Raw genomic sequence first — 13,996 nt, 5'->3', positions numbered from 1 at the left:
CCAAGAAAATACAGCATGCTTTGTTCTTAATACTACAAAGAAACAAAAATCTTCTGGTGGTAGCAACCAAAGGCAATCTTCCCGGTTGAAAAAATAGATAGTTTTTAGACAAAATGTAAGTTATGTACTGAATAATTCAATAAATAAAATTAAAGAAAAATATAAAAAGAATCTTATTTGTTCCACAGAAAAGAAAGAATCCCTTAGAATGGAAAAGAAACAGTTTTTTCAGCTTTGCTTAACGGTGTAATGTTTCATGAAAAATATAATCCAATCCGACTTATGCTTCATTAAAACCAATCCCATATCGTTTCTTTCAGATCTTTTAGAAAATTTGCAATTGCTTTGATAAAAAAACCTTGTTTTTCTGATGCTTCGATTGAAGTATGGGTTTTCAAAGCAAAGGCTAATATGGTCATTTTTCACAAAATTGACCATAACTCAGGAACAAAAAAAAAAAGTACATCCTAAAAGTTACTAGAATTGAAGTTTATAAAGTTTCCTTCTCAAAAATATTTTAATAAAAATTTTCCGCGAGTTCGGGCATAGATTTTCCAGCTTTTCTTTATGAATTTCCCTAACGGTGGAAAATTTTGTGGAAAACTTTTTCCAGTTCATATTTTTTTTGATTTCTGAGAAAATGTGCTTAAATTTTCATATAAAAACTTTGTTTCTACAATGTTTCGTTTTTGAGTTATGATTTTTCAAAGAAAAGTCTTATATGGCACATCTGGACATTTTTCACAAAATTGGCCATAACTCAAAAACGAAAAATAAGTGCATTCCACAAATTTCAGTGATTAAAGCTCATAAAATTACCTTATCGAAAATATTTTTTTGAAAATTTTCCACGAGTTCGGGCATAGTTTTTCCGGCATTTCTTTACGAGTTTTTCCAACGATGAAAAATTTTGTGGAAAACTTTTTCCAGTTCATATTTTTTTTGTGATTTTTGAGAAAATTTACTTAAATTTTCATATAAAATTTTTGGTTCTACGATGCTTCGTTCTTGAGTTATGATTTTTCAAAGTAAGTAGTTTCAAGGGAAAACAAAAAATTTCCACCTGAGTTTTCCGGAAAAATAGGCGACCATGAATTTTTCTCAATTTTTTTTATTCATATATCCATGAGCCCTGCCTGTGGAAAAAGTTTCATGAAAATCTGAGACCCTTCGGCCCAATTTGTACGATAATAAAAAAAATCCCCGGATGTCAAAAATCCTTGTTTGCGGATGACACAGGCCTCTCCGCCAAAGGACGAAGTCTGCGTGTCATCTGTAGTCGATTGCAAAATAGTTTGGATATTTTTTCTTCATACTTGCAAAAATGGAAGATTTCTCCTAATGCTTCCAAAACTCAACTAATAATATTCCCACATAAACCAAAAGCTCTTTATTTGAAACCTTCAAGTAGACATGTTGTCACGATGAGAGGGGTTCCAATAAATTGGTCAGATGAAGTTAAGTAACTAGGGCTCATGCTAGATAAGAATTTAACTTTGAAAAATCACATTAAGGGCATTCAAGCCAAATGTAATATATATGTAAAATGTCTCTATCCCTTTATTAATAGAAAATCAAAACTTTGTCTTAAGAACAAGCTTTTGATATTCAAACAAATTTTCACGCCAGCATGTTGTATGCTGTACCAATATGAAATAGCTGTTGTAATACCAGGAAGCTCTGCAGAGAATTCAAAATAAAATTTTGAAAATAATTCTGCGGCTTCCTCCCAGTACCCAGTACCAATGAGTTACATAGAATATCCAATGTTGAAACATTGGAACAAATGTCAAATAAAGTAATCAATAATTTCAGGCAAAAATTGTTACAATCTTCTATTGCCACGATTAATGCGTTTTATGTTTAGGTTGAGTTAACTTAAGTAAATTGAAAACGTTTTTTTTTCTCTTTTATAAGCAGGTGAAATCAACTCACCTGTAAAAAACTGAACTGCTTCGGCAAATGAAATGTAATATGTTGTTAACAAATTGTTAGTAAAATCTTTAATTTGTTTTACCAAATTAGGATGATAGTGTTGTCTAATAACACACAACACTTAGATATAAAAATTAATGTAATGTTTGGAATGATATTAATAAAGAAATAAAAAAAAGATTGAATTTGTGTTTGCTTTTTAGGTAGCTATAAGTAAACGTGTGTATTAAAACATTGCATACATGTTGTTTGGTCTTCATTTTGTCACATCTTCCTTCAGTGGTGCATTTTACCCCAGGTCCCCCTAGATGATGGAGTTATATTTCCGCACGCTTCGCTTGTTAGTTCTTCTATCTATGCGATGGTTACACCTAAAGAAACTATAAGCAAAGAAGCGAAATGTTCCAATTGGAATTCCAAGTTTACTGTCAATGTCATTCCAATCGAGCAGGAGACTTGTCAAACACTTTTTCACACAAGCTGAAAACGGCTCACACAAAAATGTTACCGCCAACGAAAATTTTGCTTCTTCTGAAGTAACATATCTTCTGAATACTTGAGTGTCGGTTGCAATTTTCATGCTTTGCATGCTCTACTCATTACATTGGTTTTCTACACATTCAGTCAATTTTTCATTCGTTACCCAAACCTGTGAAAACTCAACACATAAAACTTGTGACTCAATTTTAGCGTGGGATTCAACATTGGCAGTGCTGCGTAATAGATTTGGCATAGTTGCTAGCTGATTTATTTTGAATATGATCAGATTTCGTCTCTTTATAATTTAGACTCTTTAGTTACACCGATGTTAATTGTCATGCGAATCCTGGAGTTTGCAACAATTCAATGCATTCTTCTACTCCATGTTTAATCGCAAATTGTAGTGCTGTGCATCCGGAGTCATCTCGTAAGTTAAAATTGATTGTCTCTCTGTCACACAGTTTCTGAATGGCATTCATATTGCGGTGTTCAATAGCAACATGCAAGGGCGTCTTTCCGTTCAATGCTTGAACGTTGAGGTTAGCTCCGCGCTCTATTAGTAGCACTGTGTAATCTTCTAAATCATTACTTGTAGCATAATGGAGGGCTGTGTATCCACATGTGTCCGTTGAGTTGACATTTAGTGCTGAGTAGTTCAACAACTCGGCAAAAAATATCAGTTGCGAATATCGTGTTGCGATGTGCAACGCACTTTTTCCTTCATTCGTTTGGGCATTTAGGATATCGTCAGATGCTCCCCGCTCAACAATCTGTTTCAAGTGTTCGACGATTCCCCATGTTGCTGCGTAATGTAGCGCAGTGAATCCTTTCTTATCTTTGATCGTTACGTCAAGCGATTGGTTGCGCAGCAATTGTTCCATACAATCTGGATAATTGTCTTGTGCTGCAATGTGAAACGCTGTTTGTCCGTTATTTGCTTGAGCATTAATGCAAGCACCTCGCACCAACAAATGCTTCACGCAATCTTCAAATCCAAACATTGATGCATGATGGAGCGCTGTGAAACCATTTTTATCTTGTAACGTCACATCCATTGTGCTACATAGCAGTAGTTCTTTTAAACAATCATCTTGATTTACGTAAAGCCTTCTATCTAAAAGCATCATTTCCACTGGAGTGGGACCAGCGTTTTTTCTAGAATTAACGTCAGCACCATGTTTCATCAGCAATTGTAAAAACTCGAATCGTCTTTCTTCAGCTGCGTAATGAAGAGCTGATAATCCGGCGTTGTCCTTGTCGTTAACGTTGATACATCCCATAATAAGTAACTCTTCGGCAACCGCGAAATTGTTACATCTCACAGACAAGTGCAACAATGTTTCGCCATATAAAGTTTGTACATTTATATCTGCTCCTTGATCTTGAAGTAGTTTAAGGTAATTTTTATGTCCACTTTGAGCAGCATACTGCATAGGAGTATACCTTCTCTTATCCTCCACATTCACCTGAATTCCGTCGATGGAAAGTAGCTCCTCTACAATCTCAAGGTAGCAGCTTTGGCTGGCAGCAAAGTGTAGGGCTGTCTTTCCATCAATAGCATCAATAGCGTTGACATCAATTCCTTGTTTAACTATGCGGCTAACAAACCCTTCCAGGCCACATCGAGCGATACAGTGAAGTGCTGTATATCCCGAACTATCCACAACTCTTACATCAAACAAATCGTTGTTGAGCAATTCTCTCATACATTCAAGGTAAGGTTTGTTGAAATCGACCATTCTCGATGCCAAGTGGAGAACTGTTTCCGCCTCAATTGTTTGGGCATTTACATCAGCACCAGCATTCATTAACAATTTCATACAACACTCGGATCCAGCAAGAGCTGCGGAAAGCAGTGCTGTAAATCCTTTTTTATCTTCCTCATCAACCGGTTGACCAACGCTCAACAGCTTTTTTACGCATGAGATGTGGTTTCTTTGGGCTGCCAAGTGCAACGGTGTTTGTCCTGAATCCGATCGAGCATTGGCAACTTCACTCTTTTTGAGTAGCGGTTCTAGGCAATCAACTAATCCGTTTTGTGCAGCATAGTGCAGGGCTGTGCAACCATACTTATCCACCACGATACTCGAGCCGGATAAGAGCAAACGCTCCACAATTTCCAGTCGTGATACGTGTTCGACTTGGGAAGTACGCGATGAATACGTAAGATCAACTGCGGAGTGTAATGGCATTTTACGAGTTTCATATGTCAAGGCATTTACGTTAGCTCCAAAGTCGATTAACAAATTCACACATTTTGGATTTCCATGTTTGGCAGCATAATGCAGAGCTGTTAAACCGTCATTATCCTTTAAACCATTTTTCGTTTCGGTCTTTTCCAACAGTTTTCTCAAAAAATCAACCTGATTGTTTTTCGCTGCAATGTGGAGTGGCGATTCCCCAAATGTCGACTGTCCATTGATATCAACGTTAAATTTGAGCAGTGTTTCTATGAGCTCTGTCAGACCTACCTGAGCTGCATAATGGAAAGTGGTGAAACCGTTTTTACCTCTCACGTTGACTTTAATCGTAGAGCATGACAGAAGTTTCTGCACACATGCTTTACGGGAATTATGATTTTTAATTTTGAACGCAAATAAAAGTGGAGTCATACCGCTTTTTGTTTCCGAATTAATGTCGGCTCCTCGGTCAATGAGTAGCTGTACGCATTCAATATAGCCTACCTTGGCCGCAACGTGAAGTGGTCCCTGGCCTTCACCATCAGTACACTCGATGTCTGCTTCCCGATCCACTAGCAGTCGTATTAAACTCAGGTCTCTGTGTTTGGAAATAGTAGCGAGAAGTAGGTTTTTGCAACTGTACTCAGGCAGAATATTTTGCTCTACAAGATATTTGGCAATTTCTGTACGACTTTCTTTAACTAACAGAGAAGGGTCAAAGAATAACAGTTCATGGCTGCTGGAATCGCTTCGCGAAGCAAGAAGTTTCACTACCTCTAGATGACCGAATATGACGGCACACTCAAGCGCTGTTTGGCTGATGTTGTAACTATAATTCACATTCATCTTGTACTCGTCGATCAGATAAATTACCAATTCGTAGCATCCAACACGTGACGCTTCGTGGAGCAAAGAGCCATAGCCTTTGAAGCAGAACTTCGTAATATCACGTGTTTTAAGTAACGCTTTGACGATTTCGATACAAGCCGCTTCGCATGCCCAGAATGTCATCACACTTTTCTCGCTGTTAATTTCGATCAATTTCTTCAATTGTGCGTTGCTTCGAGGTAAGTTCTCCTCAATAATCGTCAGAACGAATCTTCGAACGGTTTCATTCCACTCTAGGATGTTATGAAGGTTGTCCCTATAGCTATGTAGATTTTCATACAAATGTAGTGCAACCAGGTATTCGGCGTACGTCAAATGAATCAATTCCGTCTTATCGTCAGATTTATTTATTATAACGGAAGTTTCTTTCCCAGTGTTGATGCGTTCCATAAACTGCAAGTAGCGCGTATCATCGATGGATGCATTTATCCCGTCAATGTTGCATTGTTGGATTGCCAGAATTTGATGAACGTGGATGAATTCTTCATACAGTGTTTGCCATTCCTCATCGAAAGGCTTGATCTCGGAATATGCATTGCATTCGTTTTTCTTGCCCATTTTAATCATAAACGTTGATCGCAAGAACTGGTCATACAAACTGACCATGCTACAATTCTTTGCTGCGAGTAGATCGTGGATAATCTCTGATTTATCGGACTTCTGGAATTTTTCGAAGCGTGTCGAATACGCTCTAGCCAACATGTGAGCCATAAGAGGAATTCCAGTGAAGTAAGATGGCCAATGGATAATGCAAGAGGCTAGTGGTATTTTTACGTGGAACATTTCAAGCAGTTTGTTTGAGAAAATCTCGAATTTTTGCATTTTAGCTTCGTCATTGGAAACATTCCAGTTCAGCTTCAAAACTGCAACTTGTTTTTCGTATGCTAATGGTGCCAACTCCATTGCCTTTGATTCGAATGAGTTTTCTAGTATCTGTTTTACGTTAAGTCTACCACTAATAATCAATCGAATATTGTTAAAATCAAGCAGTCTCTTTAAAACTGCAATGGCTGCCTTGGATTGCGTCGAAGTAATTTCATCAAACCCGTCAAACAAAAGTATGTTTCTACTAACATTATCATTTGAGCTCGTCGTCAAAATCTGTATATTGTATTCCGACAGAATAGAATCAAACAATGTATTTATAAAATCTTCTGTGTGACATTTTGTCGTATTTTGGAAATTTTTCTGCAGTTGTTTTAAACTGATCATGAAAACATTCCAAGTGTTGTACTTAATTTGCAGTTGATAAGCAATATGCTTCAAGAAAACTGTTTTTCCCATTCCTGGCTTGCCAAGTATCAGTAAACATTTTAGTTCATTGAAAATTCTATTCATTTTGAGCACTAATTCACCATCTCCAACATTTTCGGGATCCAAACATTCGAAACTCATGTAGGCGAATTCCAAAGAACGGTTAACGTAAGACCTATAGAAATCGTTTCTAACGGGTGAAAAATGTTTCTCCAGCATTCCAAAAACCTCTCTGCCACCCTGCCATGTTAGCCAGGGCACTGTCTTTCGTTCTCTCACCAATACTTCGATTGGCTTTCGCCACTCGTCAAGCTTTGCTTCAAGTTTACCCATAGCAGTATATGTCCCGTCTTTTAACTGTTTACTGATTTCGTCTGGCATAATCCACGATCGCATCTTTATGCGGATTTCTTCTCTTAAAATATTTTTAAAATTTTCCGGTTGCTTAGTACAAAACGTTAGCTGTTTAAAAAAGTTCTTTACGTCATCTTCTGTAACAAAGACAGGCTTCAATGCTTTACGATCACCCATTATGAGAGTCTTGATATCTCTTGATCCTTTTGCATCGCTTTTTCTGATTTTGTTCACATGTTTCTCAATGCATCTGATATCTTGATTCTTGGACTTATAGTAAGAATCTAATACCTCGTACAGCTTTTCGTCGTTATCGCGGTATTTAACATAATTGCCGGTTATCTCAATAATTTCATTCAAAGGTGCTTTGTGCTTTTGTAGTTTGTCAGGAATAAATATGCACCTTGGATCAAAAAGTTCGACGAGACCATTTTTTAAGTCATCGATTTCAGCATTCAATTTACAAACCATTTCCTGTATTGCCGTCTCTTTCGGCACAAATTCTTCGTAAATTCCTCCTTGGCCAGTAAAATCAATCAAGCTGTCGACTTGACCAGTTTTGAATGTTCCCCAGTACAACACGTCTTCTCTGTCTAGATCCTTGTTGGTGAAAATGAAGTACCGTTTCTGTCCATTTATGTTTTTTTCTATATGCATGAAAGATTTCAAATATATGCCCATATTGAAATGATTTTTTTCCTCGGACTTGAAAAGATCTATGGACGAAATGCGTTGCATGTTTTCAAAATGCTTGATTTGAATCAACAACGTTTCATTGTTGTCTTCCTTCACGAATACAATATCGTCGAACTTTTCACCGGCGGATACTTCAATGCCCATTTTAAAGTTGATGGATTGCATCGATGCTCTTGCGAACAAAACCGAGAAGAGGTCGCTTTCATATTGATAACCGTGCGCAGAGTTATTCAAACAGCATTCGTATTTTTCACGAGCTGATCTGAAAAAAATAAAAGAGAAAAATTAAAAATTCATTGCCATATGTTCTTTTTATTTTTTCAGCTTACAAAAGTGGTTAAGATGCAACTGATGAGGACTTGCAAGTCTAATACTTTTCTGGTGGATCTGTTGTTTAATTAGACTTACCCTGGCGATGCTTCAGAAGTTATGTTAGCAACGGCATCCAAAGATGATCTAAACCTTTTCGATGGTATCGGATCTTCTATGGACTTGCAGCACTTTGTCGAAGTTGACGCCATCGTAGAAGGTTGATGCTATTGTTGCAAATAGTTTGAAATAGCTACTATTTGATGAGTTTACTTTCAGTTCTCAAGAGGAAATCTGAAAAAAATGAATTTAGAATGAATGGTTATATTTTTTGGCGGTTTTTGTGTTTAATTTTGTCATGAATTCGTATTATTATTCATATTGAGAATAAGGTGTACCTGCACACTTAGAAAAAAATCGTGTTAATTCACGCTTGTTGGAGAGCAGTAGGCCATGAAAAAGAACGAAGTTTTTTTTTCATTACTTGTCAAACCGCGTGTTAGATTAATGCAATAAAGCGAAAACCTCAAAATTAGAAACCGTTTAAATTGTAGTTTAATTCTCCATTGCGGAGATTTCCCAAAGAAAAAGGAAGAAGTGTTAGTTTACGATAATTTGCAGGTGAGCGAAACTATCAAAGCGATTCCGTGCCAGCCTCTGTGTAGAAGCAAGAAGAGCTCCCGAGTAGGCGTTCTCGTCGCATTTGGTCCTTCTCCGTTTCCCAGGTGAGCCCGTCTCTGTCGGTGAATCCGAGAGAGCGAATCCTGAAACATTGAGTCCTTCAATAACCAACACCCAGTTTATATGGAAGAGCACCTGCAGCGACCGAAAAGATGCAACGCAGTTATGGTCCCTAAGAACCTTATAGACTATCATTGCAAAATCCCGAACTTAGAAAGAAAATCCACAATGCAACGAACCCCCGTAAACAAAAATGTAGTAGCTAGTATTCCTAGAGTTAAAGATAGCATAAGCGGTGAACAACATGATAGAAATAAAACAGTATCTGAATCGTTAAGAAGATGCGCACATATAATGAGTGGAACTCGAGTTCAAGAAGTGAGACCCACTTTAATATTTGTATGCTGGTATAGTGGTTATCACGCCCAATGGTATGGGTGCCCTAGTGTAGATGTAGTTGTGAACCATAGAGGAAAACAATATGCACTCTGTCTCGAAAAACACCCAGAATCCGGGTATAATTTTTGCAAATTGGGTAATATTTCCATATGCATTTTGATGAGTCTGGAAAACGTGCGCAAGTTTCTTTGAGGAAAACAAAAACAAACTGTGTATGATGAGCATATGCTAGTCTACGTGTGTTCAAATGTCACTAAGCTCTATTGCTCGAATCATATGGTTTTTGTTTACCGTTTGCAATGACAGTTCGATGTTTTGTATACTAGATATACCACTTGCCAGCAGCTGAAAGTGGGTACCACTTTTCAACTTGCTGTGGCTTCTGAGTTCCACATATGTTATGTGAGAGGCGCGTCAGGTAGTGGTGCTAGCAAGCGATCGCATAGAAGCAAGGTGTCATCAGTAAGCAAACCCCAGAGCCAGATTAAAGCTTTGGAACTCGTCGACGAGCTGCAGAAAGAAGAACTGCGTGTCTCCCTAGAGCAGGATAGGATTGAAGCGGAGCAGCGTCTTGAAGCTCTCAAGATCCAGAAAGATTTGGAGCTTAAGAGGGAGCTGAAAAAGGCCTATTCTAGAATTTTCTTTGAAAGAAAAAAATGCATATGTATCTGTGGAGAACTTCTTTGAGCAATCGATAAAAACCTTTTCCCAATAGAATCTTGCTTAACTGTTTATAAAAATCTTGTGGAATATTAGAAGGAATGCTTAGAGTAACCTGGAAAAATCATTGATTATTTTTGGTAAGAAGTCTTGCTGTGATTTTTTTTATGCAATTCTTGAGAATTCCTGGGAGATATACTGAAAGTTTAGGATTTGGGGTTTGGGGTTCAAAGGCAATGTTGAAAAAACTGTTGGGACAGTCTTTGATGAATTTGTCGGAAGAATCCTTACTTGGTGATTTTGAAGACGATTTTGGTGATTATTATATTATTAAGGAATAACTGGATAATATTTCAATCTAACAATTAGAATTTACATGTAATAAGTACTTATAGGACCTTCTAGGAGAAGTGTTTAAAATTCTACATTCATCAAGAGATATTTTCAAGCAATTTGATACAGATTCTTCGAGAATTTTTGTATTAAGATCAGGAAGCCTTAATAAATTTCAAGAAACAAAACTACTAATCTGAGAATGATTTACATGGGAATCACAGGAGGAACTCATGAAAACTAGTACATGAGTTCTTGGAGAATGCCCTGGAAAAGTATGGACATAAATCGTAAAGAAATTTTCGACCTGGACAATTCGTTGAAGAATTACGGGATATACGTCGTTAGTTCTTTGGAAAAGTTCTTGAAAGATTTTTCAAGTGGATTGAGCAAAGAATGAATATTTTTAGTAGTGAAAATTGAAATTCACAAGTATTATTCTGCCCATAAAGGCATAACTGTCCCATATGGAATAAGTAGGCATTGAGATAATAGCGCTCGAAGCTTAAAATTTGTTTTCTCATACAAATTTTCATAATTTTCTAGTACATTTATGCACGCCTTATTCATTTAGCACCACCGCACAAATTACTCATTTTGTTTCTATTGATCAGCAATAAATATAAAGTTGAACAAAATTCACGTTTTGCAGTTGCTATTTGGGTTGAATGTTCATATAGAGACTGTTATGCCTTTATTTTTCAATATGGGACTGCACCAAGCTCTTATTTTTCCGCAACATTTTCAAACAAGGTATGTAAATTTTAATATGCATAGTTTAGCATATATTAAACCATACATGTTGAGATGGAAAAGGGTGTTGGTTAGAAAACTCATATGGGACAGTTATGCTTTTATGGGCAGTATTGCTGTGAGACAAAATCACAAACAAATAGAATTAATACAAATCTATGCAAACTACGAAATTTCTTATGGTTGTGGCCGACATTTTAGCTTAGCTTAGCTTAGCTTAGACTGACTACACATATCAATGGTTGCTATTCCGTGATTGACCGAAGTCAGTGAAAATGCACAAAGAATCAACTAGAAGTTCGGCTGGGATTGGCCATAATCTTCTTCAGTGTGCATAATTCAGTGCCTCTATTTATACAGGGTCAATAACGGCGCCGGCCACGTCCTTGCAGTCAGGTGGGATTGGGGGAAGGAATGTCAGTGTGTAACCTTTGCTTTTTGGAGACCGTGTTTGCCTCTGCATCTCCACAAAGGTTACTGGGAGGGATGTTTGTTAATGGGGAGGATCGTTGGGTCATAGGATTCACTTTGATAAGCGATTAGACCATGATAAACAATGATTTGTGAGATATATACATGCTTATACGTAAATATAATATTTTCGTTTGATATGAACAATTTCTATGTAGAGGAAAATTATGCCGACACTTGAGGTGACGAACCATTCAAAGTTTGTTGAACAAATACCTAAATGTAACATTCCTACAGCTGTCATGACGAAAGCATGTGTTATTATATTTTACTCATTTGAAAAGAAACAAAAAACTCGATTGGTTGGGACATCATAGAACACTCTTATTCTTATGCCGACACTTACAGTGGCGAACCATCCAAAGTTTGTTGAATAAAGTGAATCTTTCGCAAGTCTACACTTGTAGTGTCGAACCATTCAAAGTTTTTTTGATTACAAAAATAAAGGTATATAAGAGGTGTTCTGAAAACAAAAATGTTAAACATAAATAAATCATGAATCAGAGTTTGTGTCGACACTCACAGTGACGAACCATCCATAGTTTGTTGAAACATCATATTTACATCCCACCATTGTAACGATTGAATGTGCAGTCATACATATTTTATAGATTAGAAATAGTAGCATGAAACGAGCTCACCAATTGATCCGTTATCCTTGACTGAGCAGCCACAATCCACTTTCGACTTCACTCGTTTGTTCGGCTATAAAAAAGCACTCAGGAAAAAAAAAATAAGCGCGCGACCCAAAAAGAATAAAAAAAAAACTGTTCGGGCTTTCTTGACGCACTGCCCAGGAGCAAGCGTCAAGGTCGAAGGATCAAACAGAACTAACCGATCGCGGCACTTTTTCAGTTACTCCAACCGAACTCACCGATCACGCCACTTTTTCACTTACTAGACCAACGTGCGACATGTTTGATCCTGCCCTCGTCGCTCGCCCCGGCAAAAGCAAGTATCAAGGTCGAAAGATCAAACAGAACTCCGAAATTTCTTATGGTTGTGACCGACATTTTGTCGATAAACCAAGAATTTTCCAGGCCCCCTCCAGGAAATAATCCTAGCTACGCCAATGGGCGTCAGTCGCTTAGGCGTATAGTGTTACGTAGCGTGAGTTCGATTCCCGCTCCAGTCGAAAGAAACTTTTCATCAAACGAAAAATTCTTCACTGGGCTACCGGATGTTCCGTGTTTGTCCGTTACCTTATGTTAGTGATTATTCAGTCTGTGCAGCCTTTGGCTGAAGACGGCGTAAATTGTCTTCTTCATAATATCGTGGTTCCATGTATGCGTGAGGCTATAAAGAACTGATGATTAATTATTATCAAAATAATCACGGCAAGGAAACTTAATCTAACAAACACTTAATCAAACGGATAATCATAAACAATCATGAGATGTGTCTATATATCCGATATTTCCATAAAACTCCACTTTGTTGTACTTGATACCATTGCCCACCAGGCCCAAACGCAATGATAGCGGAACGGCAACGGAAAGCGGAACCGGTTTGCCAGCATGAACTATAACATGCTTGTCGTCTCAGGGTTGGTTCACTTTCATTCGCTGACAACTCAATCGAGATGGTGTGATTCATGCTGGCGAACCGGTTCCGATTTTCTTTGCCGGTCCTCTATCATTGCGTTTGGGCCTTTAAGCCTCTCTTGAATAAATTTGAACGAGAGTGTAGAAACACAACGCAAACCAGCACATCTGCTGATTCAATTCGGTTGATTACAAACCCTCAAAATATCTACACGGAACACAACGAATCAAATCCGAAACACAAAAATACCAGAACCAGCTTCAACGCGATGGAATATTCTACATACCGGCATTATTTTCAGATTGGGAAAAACAACGTTCATTCTATGCTTTGTCACAACAAACTTTATCAGTGCACAATAATAAATTACAAGCGCATTCGAACGATGATAAATACGGACTAACGAATCGGTTCATCACTGCAAGTTTAATACCCAATTCCGACACGTCGAGGTTCACGAAAACTGGAAAAGATCCCCTCTCTGAAAGAGAGCCAAAAAAAACTGAGTACGTGAGCGTGCCTTTGTGTGGCTTAGGAGTGTGACGAGACGCCTGATCGTGTGCGTCGCTGAACTGTGTAGGGGGAGATCCCCCAGTGCCGGACAAGGCCGAAAATTAGAACCATGATTTCTCCCTATCAAGATGGTGTATTAGAAGAAAAGCAAGCTATTATGAAGAGTAATGTTTGCGTAGAATAGCACATTCTTGTAATATGAAATTAGTTCGGATCTGGCAAGCATGATCGAATATAATCATAATTTGAAAGTATGAACGTATTTTGTATTTAATTTAAACTAAATGTGGATGAACTACAATTTTGGTCAAGCATCTCCTGTCCCCAGTTTCGGACAGCTTGATTTGTTATATCTTGATATCTTTGTAATTGTTGCACCAGTGTCTCAAAATACATGCATTATTCATAGATTCCGTCGATTATGGCATCGAACATGCAATAAAAATAAAAAGAATACACATTCGGACCAACATTTTATCATTTCTGAAAAAGGTTTTTGATGGATATCTTGCAAACAAAGTAAAACTCAAATTGTTCTTCTAAAT

General features: G+C 37.6%; 1 protein-coding gene across 1 annotated transcript; it reads right to left on the bottom strand.

Moving 5' to 3' along the window:
- Positions 1 to 2,131: 2,131 nt before the first annotated feature.
- LOC110677856 lies at positions 2,132 to 13,353 on the bottom strand. Its single transcript, XM_021849579.1, has 3 exons — positions 13,225 to 13,353; positions 8,196 to 8,390; positions 2,132 to 8,049 (listed from the first exon to the last, which is right to left on the bottom strand). Exons 2-3 carry the CDS (start codon positions 8,306 to 8,308, stop codon positions 2,751 to 2,753), a joined length of 5,412 nt encoding a protein of 1,803 aa, XP_021705271.1. The 5' UTR covers positions 8,309 to 8,390; positions 13,225 to 13,353; the 3' UTR covers positions 2,132 to 2,750.
- Between the last annotated feature and the right edge of the window lie 643 nt (positions 13,354 to 13,996).

The sequence above is a fragment of the Aedes aegypti genome, chromosome 3 (genome assembly GCF_002204515.2).
Source record: "Aedes aegypti strain LVP_AGWG chromosome 3, AaegL5.0 Primary Assembly, whole genome shotgun sequence".
Lineage (NCBI taxonomy): Eukaryota > Metazoa > Arthropoda > Insecta > Diptera > Culicidae > Aedes > Aedes aegypti.
The sequence above is the reverse complement of the archived record's forward strand: the minus strand, read 5'-3'. Positions and strand labels throughout refer to the sequence as shown.

What these genes read in the sequence shown, in the direction of transcription:
- LOC110677856 (XM_021849579.1), bottom strand. Translation starts at nt 8,308, where the DNA reads ATGGCGTCAACTTCGACAAAGTGCTGCAAGTCCATAGAAGATCCGATA. An exon ending in ACTTCTGAAGCATCGCCAGG is followed by an intron (nt 8,050 to 8,195) that starts GTAAGTCTAATT and finishes TATTTTTTTCAG; the next exon opens with ATCAGCTCGTGAAAAATACG.